We start from the raw sequence: 15,424 nt of genomic DNA on the forward strand, positions 1-15,424 counted from the left end.
AGGCCAAAAGGCAGAGACGAGAAGCCAGAACAGCCCTCTGGCTCCAGGCTGTGTCCGGGCTGCTTTCGGCTTCGTCCTGTAGGACAACCTTGCCTTGAATGTACATTTCCAACAGGCCTCCGCTTGTTTTCTGTAGAACAAATGTGGAGCTATCACAAATTATTAGATTAAATGCAATGCGTTCACATGAAATCTCTGTAAAATCTGGTATCCTTCGGAAAGGGTCTGGAACGGAACATGAAAGATAAACACGTCATTATCTACTCGGGTGTGCCAAGCTCATGTGCTTCTGAATAGTTTTTTAAACAAAACAGATGGGTAGAAATCACCTCATCCAACCAGAAAGGCAGCAGCAGGCCCGTCAGTTCCATACGGGAGGGGCTTTGTCAAGGGTATGCAGGATTTTGGAGGGTCACTTAGGAATCTACGCTATTATTTCCATTAGCGCTGACGGGCAGCCCTGCAAGCTCTCCGGGAGACTGGGATTTCCTTCCTGAACTGTGTGTGCTTCTTCAGACAGGCTGCTTCCAGGAAATGTGAGATGACACCCAGCCTGGGCACCAGCTCGGAGATACAGGTTCAGAGGCCGCTGGCCGGGCCCCTCCTGCTGCTGCCCACTGCATGCAGCCCAGACCCTGGCTTGGCAGCTCCTCCCTGAAAAGGGCCCTGCCTGGGCTTCCATCCGGTCCTCAATTTCTCTAAGGAGCCGCCATCATGACTGCATGCCTGGTTGTCGTTATCACATTAAAAGGACTGGGAAAGGATGGAAATTTGGAAGAAGCCGAGGTGTCAGAATCCAGGTGAACTCAGCTCAACCAGGGGCTCGATGCGGCCCTTCCCTGAGCTGCCGATCTAACCAGGGAGGAAATGGCCCACCTGGGAGACAGGGTCACAGGACTGGAGAGTTGTGGCATCCACTTCACCCTTCTCGAGCAGTCCTGGCAACAGAGGGTGTGGGGAAAGTTTAACTAGAGCTACTCCAGTGCCAAAGGGTGGGGTGAGTTATCCATGGGTTATGGGTTAGTTTATCTTCTACGACTCGACTCTTGGGGCCGTTTCTACTGCCAGCTGCTGGTGGGCGAGTGACCCTGACGCCCAAGGAGACGGGAGGAACCCCCAAGTGAACTGGCAGGACGTGGGGGGACTGAGGGGGGAGGAGAAGTAGAGGCCAGGCGGGGTCGGCGCCCCTGAGGCCGGGGAGATCAGGAGATGTAGGCAGGAGGGGCCTCCGAGAGGAACGGGACAGGAGAGGAGGGCGATCGCCTGGCCCACTTGAGCCCAGGGAGCCTGCTGGGCTCCCAGGTGAGGTCCGCTGCCCTCTGAGACCAGGGGTGGGGGGCACGCCTGGGCCCCTTCTGTTCCTTGAGCCTAAGCCCCACCCCCGACACCCCCAGGAACTTTTCCAGCCCTGTGGGTCCTGAGTACTGGCCCCACCCACCACCCAAACCTCGTCCTTGCTTAGGCCCCGCCCTCCACAGCCAAGGCCTTCGCCCCCCTCCCCCCTTTTTTTTTTCTTTTCCCTCCTCCTCTTTTTTACTATTGTGGTACTGTGGTACCTTCTGGTTGTTGATTCATCTATATTTTTATTTTTATATTCTTTCTAGCATATCTGTTAGTTTCCTAGTCTAATTTTATTTTTTACTTTGTTATTGTTTTTTCTCTTTTTTTTTTTTTTTGCCACCCCAGGCAGCTTTCGGGATCTTGGCTCATGAGCTGAGGGTCAGGCGAGGCTCCTGCAGTGGGAGCTCCCAGTCCAAACCACTGGACTAACAGAGAACCTCAGGCCTCAGGGACTATTCATCAGAGTGAGGTCTCACGGAGGTCCTCATCTCAGCACCAAGACCCAGCTCTACCCAACAGCCTACAAACTCCAGTGTTGGAAGCCTCAGGCCAAACAACCAGGAAGGCAGGAACACAATCCCACTCATAAAAAAAAAAAAAAAAGAGAGACAGCAAAAAACTATGTCACAGATGAAGGAGCAAGGTAAAACCTACATGACCAATTAAATGAAGAGGAAATAGGCCACCTACCTGACAAAGAATTCAGAGTAATGACAGTAAAGATGATCCAGAATCTCGGAAATACAATGGAGGCACGGATTGAGAAAATACAAGAAATGTTTAACAAAGATCTAGAAGAACTAAAGAACAAACAAACAGAGATGAACAACACAATAACTGGAATGAAAAATACACTAGAAGGAATCAATAACAGAATAACTGAGGGAGAAGAACGAATAAGTGAGCTGGAAGAAAGAATGGTGGAAATAACTGCTGAGGAGCAGAATAAAGAAAAAAGAATGAAAAGAATTGAGGACAGTCTCAGAGACCTCTGGGACAACACTAAACGCACCAACACTTGAATTATAGGGGTCCCAGAAAAAGAAGGGAAAAAGAAAGGGCCTGAGAAAATATTTGAAGAAATTATAGCTGAAAACTTCCCTAACATGGGAAAGGAAACAGTCACCCAAGTCCAGGAAGCACAGAGAGTCCCATACAGGATAAACCCTTGGAAAAACACACCAAGACACATATTAATCAAACTAACAAAAATTAAATTCAAAGAAAAAATATTAAAAGCAGCAAGGGAAAAATAAAAAATAACACACAAAGGAATCCCCATAAGGTTATCAGCTGATTTTTCAGCAGAAACTCTGCAGGCCAGAAGCGGGTGGCAGGATATACTCAAAGTGATGAAAGAGAAAAACCTACAACCAAGATTACTCCACCCAGCAAGGATCTCATTCAGATTCGACAGAGAAATCAAAAGCTTTTCAGACAAGCAAAAGCTAAGAGAATTCAACACCACCAAACCAGCTTTACAACAAATGCTAAAGAAACTTCTCTAAGTGGGAAACACAAGAGAAGAAAAAGACCCACAAAAACAAACCTAAAACAATTAAGAAAATGGTAATAGGAACATACATATCAATAATAACCTTGAATGTAAATGAATTAAATGCCCAGCCAAAAGAAACAGACTGGCTGAATGGATACAAAAACAAGACCCATATATATGCTGTCTACAAGAGACCCACCTCAGACCTAGGGACACATACAGACTGAAAGTGAAGGGATGGAAGAAGATATTCCATGCAAATGGAGATCAAAAGAAAACTGGAGTGGCAGTACTCGTATCAAATAAAATAGACTTTAAAATAAAGACTGTTACAAGAGAGAAGGAAGGACACTACATAATGATCAAAGGATCAATCCAAGAGAAGGTATAACAATTATAAATGTTTATGCACCCAACATAGGAGCACCTCAATATATAAGGCAAATGCTAACCACCATGAAAGGAGAAATCGACAGTAACACAATAATAGTGGGGGACTTTAACACCCCACTTACACCAATGGACAGATCATCCAAACAAAAAATAAATAAGGAAACAGAAGCTTTAAATGACACAACAGACCAGACAGATCTAATTGATATTAATAGAACATTCCACCCAAAAGTGGCAGAATACACGTTCTTCTCAAGTGCACACGGAACATTCTCCAGGATAGATCACATCTTGGATCACAAATCAAGCCTCGGAAAATTTAAGAAAATTGAAATCGTATTAAGCATCTTTTCTGACAACAACGCTATGAGATTGGAAATCAATTACAGGAAAAAAAACTGTAAAAAACACAAATACATGGAGACTAACCAGTGCACTACTAAATAACAAGAGATCACTGAAGAAATCAAAGAAGAAATTAAAAAATACATGGAAACAAACGGCAACAAAAACACGATGACCCAAAACCTGTGGGACACAGCAAAAGCAGTTCTAAGAGGGAAGTTTAGGGCAATTCAACCTCACCTCAAGAAACAAGAAAAATCTCAAAGAAACAATCTAACTCTACACTTAAAACAACTAGAGAAAGAAGAACAAAGAAAACCAAGTCAGTAGAAGGAAAGAAATCATAAAGATCAGAGCAGAAATAAATGAAATAGAAATGAAGAAAACAATAGCAAAGATCAATAAAACTAAATGCTGGTTCTTTGAGAAGATAAACAAAATTGATAAACCCTTAGGCAGACTCATCAAGAAAAAAAGGGAGAGGATGCAAATCAATAAAATTACAAATGAAAAAGGAGAAATCACAACTGACACTGCAGAAGTACAAAGGATTATAAGAGACTACTACAAGCAACTCTATGCCAATAAAATGGACAACCAGGAAGAAATGGACAAATTCTTGGAAAGGTACAATTTTCCAAGACTGAACCAGGAAGAAATAGAAAATATAAACAGATCTGTCACAAGTAAAGAAATTGAAACTGTAATTTAAAATCTTCCAACAAACAAAAGTCCAGGACCAGATGGCTTCACAGGTGAATTCTATCAAACATTTAGAGAAGAGCTAACACCTATCCTTCTCAAACTCTTCCAAAAAATTGCAGAGGAAGGAACACGCCCAAACTCATTCTACGAGGCCACCCTCACCCTGATACCAAAACCAGAAAAAGATATCACAAAAAAGAAAATTATAGACCAATATCACTGATGAACATAGATGCAAAAATCCTGAACAAAATACTAGCAAACTGGATCCAGCAGCACATTAAAAGGATCATACACCATGATCAAGTGGGATTTAACCCAGGGATGCAAGGATTCTTCGATATATGCAAATCAATCAATGTGATACACCATATTAACAAATTAAGGAATAAAAACCATACGATCGTCTCAATAGATGCAGGAAAAGCTTTGGACAAAATTCAACACCCATTTACGATAAAAACTCTCTAGAAAGTGGGGGTAGAGGGAAACTACCTCAACATAATAAAGGCCATATATGACAAACCCACAGCAAACATCATACTCAATGGTGGAAAACTGAAAGCATTTCCTCTAAGATCAGGAACAAGACAAGGATGTCCACTCTCGCCACTCTTAAAGATTTGTGCTCAGAAAACTATAAAACACTGATGCAAGAAATCAAAGATGACATAAACAGATGGAGAGATATACCATGTTCTTGGATTGGAAGAATCAACATTGTGAAAATGACTATACCACCCAAAGCAATCTACAGATTCAGTGCAATCCCTATCAAACTACCAATGGCATTCTTCACAGAATTAGAACAAAAACTTTTACAATTCGTATGGAAACACAAAAGACCCTGAATAGCCAAAGCAATCTTGAGATTGCTGACTCCACTTGCATGAGAGACTGGAAAAAAATCTCCCATGTCTTTATGAGGACACAGTGATCACGGAAGGCGGCACCAGTGGTGGAATTCCGCACAAGAGATCCACCCGTAAGGTGGATCACCCGTGGCCACTCGGACACACTGGACATCCACCTTACACACCACCGGCGAGCTCTCGTGGCTGCCCTGGGTGTCCAGGTGTGAAATCCGCCCCCATCCTGATTAGTTACAGTAACTTCTGCCCTCTGGGGAGAGCCACAGAACGGCTATTACAGGTGATTCACAAATTCTTCTCCATTTCTAGAGTTTATTGCTATTTTAAAAATGAATTTTGGTTTATTGTTTTGCAGCAGAAACCCAACTTCTGACTGGAATAGTTTTCTTGGGCGCCATCCATCCTTCATGCTAAATGTCAGGTGTGAAACTGACAACTTAAAAGAAACCCTTTCTACCCGTGTTTCTTGGTGGACGAATGAAATGGGGCCTCCGGCGAGGAGATGAACACGTACCATTTCACAAACAGGATGCCAGCTAGCCTGGCTTCATCTCGAGTAGCCTATGTGTCTCGATTTGGCGACATTAAGTGTCCTTTTTCTGAAACTGCAAAATCAAATCCCCTTTTAATTTTTCCTTAGAAGCCTTGGGGATACAAGTTTTACATCTGTATCTATCCCACTAGTCTATGGGATCTGGCCTTCAATGAACTGTCACATCCCTAAGAATGATCTCTAATAGTTTTGTCCAAATACCTGTGCGAAGTATGCATGAGATTAACTCACTTCCTGCCTCCAAACCCTGGGGTGGGAGACGCCATCGTGCCATCTTACTGATGGGGAAAGCGCGGCAGGGGACGCTCGCCGAGTCCCCACGGCAGGCTGCCTCGTCCCAGCCTCACCTCCGCAATCCCAGCCTCACCTCCGCACTCATTCATCCATTTGCACCTTCTTTCTCCAAATGCAGGTTTCACCCGTCCTGTAGTCGTTATGGCTCCTGCTTCCTCCCCCATCCCCCGCTGCACCCTGCCCACCTGGGCACCCAGCAGGAGAAGCTGCCCAGCAGGGCCGAGGAGAGGGTGTGGGCCCTCACTGGGCAACAGGGCCTGGCTTTACCCCCAGTGGTTACTAGCTGCCTGACCTTGGACCCTCATGTGCACATCTGTGCCCGGAAGGGCTCACCAGCACCGCACCAAGCTGAGACCCAGAAGTAGCTGGATTCAGTCTCAGCCCAGGACCAAGGCCAAGGGGAGTAAAAGGAGAAGTGGGGGTGGCCAGGCCTTCCTGGGAGAGAGCAAAGGAGAAGGTCCTAGGCTGCCTGAGTTCTCTGCTGACCCAGGAGGCCCCGTCCTGTCCCACTCAGGGCCTGTGCCCTTGTCACAAGGAGGGACGCTCCAGTGGCATATCCCCTCCAAAAATAAGCTGCCTGTAAAACCTCTGATGTCGCTGTTTTGACAGCTGGGGTTCGTGCTTTCAGGATGGGCTCATTTTCTGCCTGGAGATGACTGACTCATCCACCACATGCCGGCTCTCCTCCTCCCACAGAGGGCAGTCCGGCCACAGGGAGTTGAGGGGAAAGCCTGAAGTCGCCGGGGCTCCAGCGGCCCAGGGCATTCAGCAAAGGGCCCTCCGCCCTGCCAGGGCGTCAACCCCAGCGCCGGTGCAGGCTGCCCAACACGCGTGTCCCCGGGAGGGCGCAGGCTTCCATCGACCACAGCTGACCGGATGACCGCCAGACTTCTCAGCGACTCATTCATGAAGCGGACGGGGTTCCCAAAGCCCTTGAGGACGTGCCACCCGGGCCGTGGGTTCAGCGGAGCTTCACGCGCAATCTGATTCCACTGCAGCCACACCTGCGGCGCAGGGGCTCCCCGTGTCTGGCCCTGCCCTCCCCCAGGAGATCAGCGCGAGGACGGGGCCTGCAGTGGACTCCAGTCCTTGTGCCGTCAGACCCAGCCCACTCCCCCCGGGTTTAAGGTCTGCAGGACGCCTCCCCACCCCCGCTGGTGATCATGCGGGAAGGCACTGCCTGTCTCAAAGCTGGAAACATGCTGGCAGCGACCGATAGGGGTTACAGAGCGACGGCAGCCCCCTCCCAGTCCACACGATAGAAACAGCACGGGCAACGGCCTGCTTAGTGCGGTGAGGCTCAGCGGGGGAAACAAATTCACAAACCAGCGGTTCTTCGCTTTAGGAGAAGCTGCCTGGTTGTTCTCAGAGCTTCATCTTCAAGATTTCTTCAGATTGCACATTCTTGAGTTTCCACTAAACGTATCATTGTAACCCTCCTATGGTATACACACACACTTTTAATCGGGGGGTGTGGTTACTAAAGGGCCGTTCCCCCGCACACCCATTTCCACGAGGTCCCGACGGCAGGCAGGCCCGCCCGCTACTGTCCTGGCTGTCAGCCCAAACCCGTCCCCCAGAGACTTAGCCACAAAGGCCACATCTTGTGAGTGGTCTCGGCTGAGCGGTTCACTATTGCGGGCCCCCCTACAGCTGCACTCGAGTCGTGCGGAACCGGAAGGCAGACACCCCAGCTCACAGCCCCCTTTCCTGGGCTGACCTCAGGGCCTCCTGCCAGCAGTTACCCTGGACTTGCCACCCCTCAGTTCCTGGACGAGCCAAAAACACCAGAGGTCACGGCCTCACGGGGATGGGGAGGCCACCAAAGTCAGCACCCTGGATCCCAGACGGCACTGAGACTGGAGTTAGGCTGGCTCCACTGCCAGTGCCCCGTGACCCCAGGCAAGTGGCAGCACCTCTGAGCCTCAGGAGGGCCACCCAAAATGAACATTTCAATGCAAACATCTTTAGAGGCTCTTTCCAGTTCCAATGTGCTACTACTTTGCGAAACGGCGACTCGCTCATCCATCGGCAGAAAGTTAACTTTCTCCTGGCCCGTAAAGTAAAGAATTTCCCACAAGTCACAGCAGTGAAACTCTCCTGGCAGCACTTTTTCTGACACTCGTCAGTCAACAAATGTCACCAGGCCTTCTATGCACTCAGCACCCTCCAGGATCTGCCAGTCAGAGCCCCGAGACTATCTGGAATAAGTTTTAAATCAGGACCGAGCACAAAACAACAGATGCCCCCAAATACGCAGACCCCTCCTGTGTGCTGGACCTGCCGACCTCCTGCTGCGCGCCTACTCTGTCTAAAAGCACGCTGGTCCAAACCCACTAAGCTGGTTTCATAACGCATGATGGGTGTTTCTAACTTGGGGCCACAAGGAAGACCCTCAGCACGCTGGTGCCACGGAGAGCACGGCCAGAGTCAGGCTCCAGCAGGAGGTCAGCGGGAAGGCAAGGACACAGGGGCGGAGGGTGCGGTGAGGGCCCCTGGTCAGGCCTGGCCCCACCATGCCCCCGCCGGGCAGCCGGACTGACATGAGCCGCCTGCCCCCGCCCCCCCCAGTGTCTCTGGGGCTCCCCAACTTCAGGCCACCTCGTCTGGCCTGTGCTCGGGCTACAGCTCCCAGGAGGCCTCCCAGTCCCAAGGCGCCCCTGCTCCCCGGCCTCAGGCCCGTCGACCAGTGCCCAGAGCTCCGCCTGGCCCGGCACCTGCCGTGTGACAGACAAGCGAGTGGGGAGTGACGTCCAGCTGGCCGGTCAGGAGGGCTCTAGCGCCAGATGCTCTCGGCTGCAGGGTGACGGCGAGCTGCTTCCACCTTCCTGGGGGCCCAGGACTCCCCTTTCTGGTGAGTTTCCCTGGAGTCACCCCGAGGGATAAGGATCCCCGCCACCTGGTACTAATGTGCTCATGAAACCTCAAAGACAGGAAACAGCCGCTGAGGGACATGAGAGGTGAAATCTGGTAGTCGTTTCAAGCACAAAATAGATTTTCTAAGTGCAAAAGGGTTAACTGAAATCCTACGGAGCACCTTCTTAAAAGGCTTCCAAGATTTGGTTCCTACTCTGCGATTTCTGGGTGCCAGAAAGATGACCCCAAAAGCAGGATCCCCCCTTCAGAAGCACTAGATCCAAGTCCTTCAACGGGAAGATATGACTCCCACCCGCTGCACTTTCCCAAGATGAAACCTCCCTGTCTCCACTCCCGGGGCCTCCCCCACGCCCTGGGGCCTCTAATCTTTCCACCCCTGGGGGCTGGGGGATCCCGCACTGACGGCTGCCCCAAGGGTCTGCTTCAGACTGGCAGCTTCGAAGTACTTGTACTTCCAGGTCTCCTCGGAAGCACAGGCCCCTCCCATCCAGGGCCAACCCAGGCAGACCCATCCCCAAGCAGAACAGATGCCTGGTCGGGCCAAGGGACCCAGGTTCCGGGAGAGTCTGCGGTGCTGGATCAGAACCAGCCCCCCCAGGCCCCCCGCCCACCCCCGGCTCCACACTCCGCCCTGCATTCCCTCAACCCTGTGGGCTGCAGGGCCGTGGTCACGGGCTCACTGCAGCCCCCGGAGCTGCTCTGTGCCAGCGGCCCGGCCGCAGGGCAGGCCCTGCAGGGAGCGGGTGCGACCAGGCTGGGGGGCGGGGGCGGGCATGCGGGAAGAGCGCTGGGAGAGCAGCTTGGGGGTGCACACGCTGGCTCAGGGCCCTCCTGCCGCACGAGAGTCTCTCTGACCCCCACCCCCTGAGGCCGAGCAGGGCCCACGTGCAGGGCCCGCCTGGAGCAGGGCTGACAGGCCCGACCCCCAGGGGCATAGCTAGCGACGCCCGCCTGCCAGGGACCCCCAGCAGCACCTCCACACGCAGGGCCGCCGCGCTCGGAGGGCCGGATGGGATTTCAGCGGAGCTCGGCACCGGGAACGCAGGCGCTGAGGTTCGGGTCTCTGCGGACGGTGCAGGTGGAGCTCACTGCCTTTTCCTGAGGAAAATTCAGTAACAGAAACAGCCTGGAGAATACTGCCAATTACCTTAAAAAACCTTTTGCCGTAACTAAACAGGTGTGCATCTACGATGGGCTCACCCAGGGACAGACGGGAAGCAGCTCGCTGCGCTCTCAGTGGGTGGAATCTGTGGCTCTGGTCTCAGGGGGCAGAGGCAGCCCAGGGCCCCGCGGGCAGGCCCCTGGCGCCCAGCTTGCCCCGGCTTCCCTCCAACGGCCGCCGCCAGCCCTGCTGCCAGGAACGGCAGCTGCGGCGCCTTGCACTTCACTCTAAATTGGGAAAAATTCACCTGGGGGTGCAGGAGGGAAAACACCCACAGGCGCCTTTTCACACCACTGCTTCTCGCTGTGTCTGACAGGTGAGAAAAGCAAGCCACACAGACGACGTGCTTGTCTCCCGGCTTTGACGCTGCCGGTCACGGCTGCACCTGCGGACACCTGCCCACTTCCTGCCACCAGATCCACATCACCTCTGCCGAGAGCGAGGTGGGAACCCCACACCCCCAGCTCGGCTGGCACGGGCTGCTGCCTGGCCAACCCGGAGCCGCCTGAGCTGAGGTGACGCGGCTGTTCCTCGTTAGGCAGGAGCTGCTGGCAGAGCGCGGGCCTCGAGCGAAGCCAAGTGCCCCTAAGAGCGGAGCCAGCGACCACGGAGGAGGGCGGAGGGTATCACTCCCCACGAGGCCCCCAAACACCCGACCCCGCTCAGGCAGCAGCCCCGTCTCTTTCACAAACTAGAAGGGGGAACTTGCGGCCAAGAACCAGAATCGGTCACGGAGCTAGCACGGCTCTTCCCTTTCTGAGTCAGAGGTCCCAGGGAGCTTGTCTTCCAGGAAGGTCGTCCAAGGGAGAGGGTGGGACCACCCGCCCTCCTGGGGGGACCCGGCTATGTCTCCCGCCCAGGCAACGAGGTGGAAAGAGTGGACCACGACGGGTGATCTTCAAGCAGACGTGGACGCAAAACACAGAGCAATGAGTCCCTTCATGCCCAGCCACCTGCCGGTCTCAGGACGAGGCAGCCGTCAGGGCCGAGACGGAGGCCTCTCCCTCTCCAGGGAGCGTGGGGAGAGCATCCCTCTGGACCAGGGGACAGGCGGTGAGGAAGCCTGAGCCTCTCTGCGAGGTGCCTGGGCCCCGAGAGCACGGGGTGGTGAGGGGTGGATGTGCCTCTGGAGTCCCAGGCAGACAGCCTGAGCCATCTGGATTGGGTACCGTCCCCAAGGGAGAGGAGAGGCTGCCGGCTAGGTCGAGGGGCACACTCTAATCAAAGGCTGGCTTTACAGTGAAAGGTTTGAAAATATCCACAGACCGTGGCAAAGCCAAGAGGGAGAACAAGCCATTTCGAGAGCAAGGCCAATAAAGGGAGTGGCCCCTGCCGGAGACCCAGCCCCCACTCCAGCACAGCCCAGGCAGCGGGGAGGCCCGACCACCCGACACGTCTCATTGGCTTTGAATGTGAAAAAGGTGAAACAGCTCATCAACAACTTTTTTATGCAGATTACGTGTTGAAATGACAATGTTTCTGGATACTGGGTCTAATAGATTATACCGTTAAAATGAATTTCATGTTTTATCTTATTTTTAAATTGTTTTAACTTTCAAAAATGTGACTTACTGGAAGATTATAAGTTAAATATGTGGCTTGAATTATGGTTTCATCGGACAGCACAGACTTAGAAATCTGGACTCTCATGGTGGCTTGGTGGCTCACCTGATGTCTAGCTGGTGGCAACCGAGGCAAGCTCCCGGGACTCGGATTTCTTTCTGAAATCAGCCCAACTTCCTTCACTGCTAAAGAAGAGCTGAAATGCCATCCACACCCACTAGGAGAGGCTGGCCTCCTCCTCTGGCTGCTGCCGCGGGGCAGAGCGGGCTGTGCACTGCACGAGGACAGCACGCCGAGGGAGAAGGCCCTGCTCACGTAGCACGTGAGCAGATCCGTGGATTTGTTCTTAGAGATCTTGGCACTTGGCAGAAGGTGTCTAATCCCAGCAAAGTGAGTAGTTTACAATGACTTTGCAACAGGAGGAACGGAGCATCTTGAGGGGCCACTTTTTCTCATGTGTGAGAAAACTAGCTGGGCTCCGGTCATCCCTCCCCGAACCTGCGGCCACTGGAGCGCCACCGCTTTGCTGGCTTGGCCTCCCTCTGTGTCACGCGCCTGGTGCCCGCACGCGAGCCTTAATTTACAAAACGGGATTGGCGTCTGGTGCCCAAGAGGGTCAACAACCAGCTGGGCCTGGGCCGCCCAGGGTGGGCCACTTACCCTTTCGCTTCTCCTCTCGTCGGGTCTACCTCCTGCACTGGTGGGGCTGGGTGCCGACCGGCCGCCGGCAGGGCCCGCTCCGGCCTCCCCGTGGAGGTGGACGGCGCTGACGTTAGGAGGAGTGACGGCCGAGGCTGCCGAGGAGAGCGGGATGGCTGGCCGGGGGCTGTGCTGCGGGGACCCGATGGCGGGCAGGCTCTGGGCGCGCAGAGGCGACACTGCGGCGGTGGGCCGGCCCTGCACCTGGGCCGGGTGGGCAGCTGGGAGAGAGGAGCAGAGAGAGCAGGGGGAGGTGAGTCTGCAGCCGGCGCCCTCCCGCCCACACCTCTGCTGAGTCTCCAGCCCCAGCCGCAGCCGCAGGCGGGGCAAGGAGGCCTCTGGGCAGCCGGCGGCCCCCGCCCCACCAGGAGCCGGGAGGCGGCCTCTGAGGCTGCCGCAGACGAGGCCCTTCCCAGTTTCTCGGGTCTTTGAACTGGTGTTCTATGCTGTAAGGAACCAGTACGCTCAGGAGGGTTTCAGAACCACCCTGTTCGGCCCTTCGTAGACCTGAAGCCCGTGCAGGAGCCCGGAAGAGGCCCAGGGAGGCCCTGGGCTGCCGGGCTCCACTGCGCGTGAGAGGACCTCTGTGGACAGCGCCGCCCCGGTCAGCCTCCACCCGCAAGTGGAGCGGCCCAGCCCTCGGCCGCCACGCCCGCTGCTCCAGCTGGGACAGTGGGGGCCGTTGTGTGAGGATCCACGGACCGATGGCTCACCGTCTGCCTCCCCACTCCAGCGTAAGCTCCACGGGTGGGACTTTCGTGACTAATTCACTAACGTGTTCCAAACAACTGGAACAGTGCCTGGCATGTAGTACATGCTTAATAAAATTCGTTCGGAATGAACGAGTCTTTGAGAAAGGAGAACCCTGGCTAAAACATCTCTACAGATTTCCCAGAACTGAACGGCTGGAGAAGAAAACAATACTCCATGAGAGAGAGGCATGGCTCACAGCACAGACTGGTGGCAGGGTCGGAATCCACGGCCCTTCGGTACAATTCACACTCAACCTCACCCGCCCAGCAGGACCCAGACACACGCGGCCGACCCATCACCCTGCTGGGCCTGCTGGTCAGCGACGTCAAAGCAGGCGTGGGCTGCTTGAGGACGAGCGTGGACACGCCGTTACTCCCAGTCTCTGCCCCTCCTCTCCTCTCTATCCCATTGTTTCAGTAGCTCTGGAGCCCCCAGATCCCGCTACCCCGCACGGGTCCACTCTGCCTCCCAGGACCAAGGTCCAGTGGTGCTTTAAAGAGAGCAGGTGAATGAGTAAGTGACCTACCTTATCATCCACTCTGTCCTTGCCTTACTCTCAGGCTATCACTTCCCACTTCCTGGATGGAATGAACGCTGGAGACTCCCCCAGCGTCAGGGCAACCTCTGTCCAGACCCAGCCCCTCAGCCTCCAGGGTGCAGGGTCCCACGGGGCGACCCTTCACCCTCACTGACACCTCCCGCACCCCATCTCTCCTGTCCTCGACTCCGCCCCTCCTATAACTGACCCCCTCCTGTCTACCGGCACCTCCTTTCCTGCTGCCTTGACCCCTAGGTGCTCGGAACAGTGTCCACATGGCCCTTCCTTCCTTTTCACTCGACTCTCTGACGGGCCTGTGTTTGGTGTCTGCTTGTCCTCTGAGGCTTCACAGTTATGGCGAGTTCAGGTTTGCATTTGTGGCTGTGATTCCGACTCACACGAGGGCCCATCTTCCGTCTGGGGGACCCCGCCGTGATCATCCTCGAGGATTCTCTCTCCCGGCCTCTGCTCTCTGCTTCTGAAAGTCGTGTTAGAAGTCATCTGGAGCTCGGCGTCCACCCCGTGTATACTTTCTTCTTGCTTCGCCTCTGCTCCATCTCTGGACTAGCTCCTCTGTGGGGCTTCTGGTGTGGACAAGTCCATCTCAGCTGTGTCCAGTCCAGAGCGTGTGTCACCCACAGAGGTTTCGTATTTAAATATATGTTTCCTTTCCAAAGTTTCAAGTTGCTTCTGTCCTAGCCAGTGGTTTCTGATTCACATCCATCTACCTGCTGTTTTAATTTTCTTCTTCGTAATACTATTTTTTCTTTCTTTTGGTGGGATGGACATTATTCCTTCCTTTTCCTTTTGGAGGAGCGGAAATGTGCCGATTTCAAAGCCTTCTTCGGTTCTCCTGCCCGTTCTTCAGGCTGCTGGCCTCTGTGATGCAGGACTTTCCCACGAACTGAGTGCAGGCTTGCCCTGAGCGTGAGTGTCTCGCTGCCCTGTTTCCTCTCTTTTATCCCCTCCTGCAGTTTTGTTGCTGCTTCTGCCTGGCCTCTGGGACCTCCCCTCAGAACCAGGTGTAATCGGGTGGCTTGAGTCTGGTCCTGCAGGAAAGGTGCAGATCTAGGCCTCAGGCCAGAGCCAGACTCCAGCTCCAGGTGGGGCTCCATTCCGTCCCTCATCCCAGGCAGGGGCTCAGTACTGACCACTCCCAGGAGGGGGCTCAGCCCTTAGACCAGTGCACCTGGCCTGGATCCCTGACGCCCTCCAGGGGCTGCCTGTCCGTGTTCTCCTGCAGGAGGGGAAAGCCGGCCACCACCACCTGCTTCATCCCGGAACCCAGGAGGCCAGCGTATCAACTCTTGTGTTCCATTCGTTTACATCCAGAGTATCAAGAACCAACCAACCACTCTGTGTTCAGAGCAGAGGGGGGTGGGATTTCCACATGAATCACTCTCCCAGGCTTCCAGGAGTCCTCCACTCACTTCTGTCTCCTGAAATACGGTTTCTCACCCCATCGTTCCATCAAATGTATCTGGACAAGATCAATTATGACTCCCCTGTCACCAAACTTAATGGACACTTTTCTGTTTTCAGAAAAAGTATCTATCAATCTAGCCATTTGTCTTCACACCAATATCACACTGATTACTGTGGCTTTTTAATATGTCTTGAAATCAGTGTTAAGCTTTCCAACTTTTTCTTTTCAAGGTTGTTTTGACTATTCTAGGTCCTCTGCATGCCTGTATGAATCTGGGAACCAGATTGTCAATTTCTACCAGAAAGTTGGGTGAGATCTTGATTGGTATTCCATGGAAGCTATAGGTCAGTTTTTGGCGAATAAACACCTTAACAATACCGTTTTCTCACTCCTGAATAAAGTATA

At 53.3% G+C, this 15,424-nt stretch overlaps 1 protein-coding gene across 1 annotated transcript in view; it reads right to left on the minus strand.

Annotated features, from left to right (window-relative positions):
* Nucleotides 1-15,424, minus strand: part of SH3RF3 (SH3 domain containing ring finger 3) — a 201,904-nt gene that overhangs the window by 20,564 nt on the left and 165,916 nt on the right. The window contains exon 10 of the mRNA XM_065891475.1: nucleotides 12,264-12,523. Coding sequence (XP_065747547.1) covers nucleotides 12,264-12,523 — 260 coding nt within the window. The remainder of the gene's footprint in view (nucleotides 1-12,263; nucleotides 12,524-15,424) is intronic.

The sequence above is a fragment of the Phocoena phocoena genome, chromosome 14, assembly GCF_963924675.1.
Source record: "Phocoena phocoena chromosome 14, mPhoPho1.1, whole genome shotgun sequence".
NCBI lineage: Eukaryota > Metazoa > Chordata > Mammalia > Artiodactyla > Phocoenidae > Phocoena > Phocoena phocoena.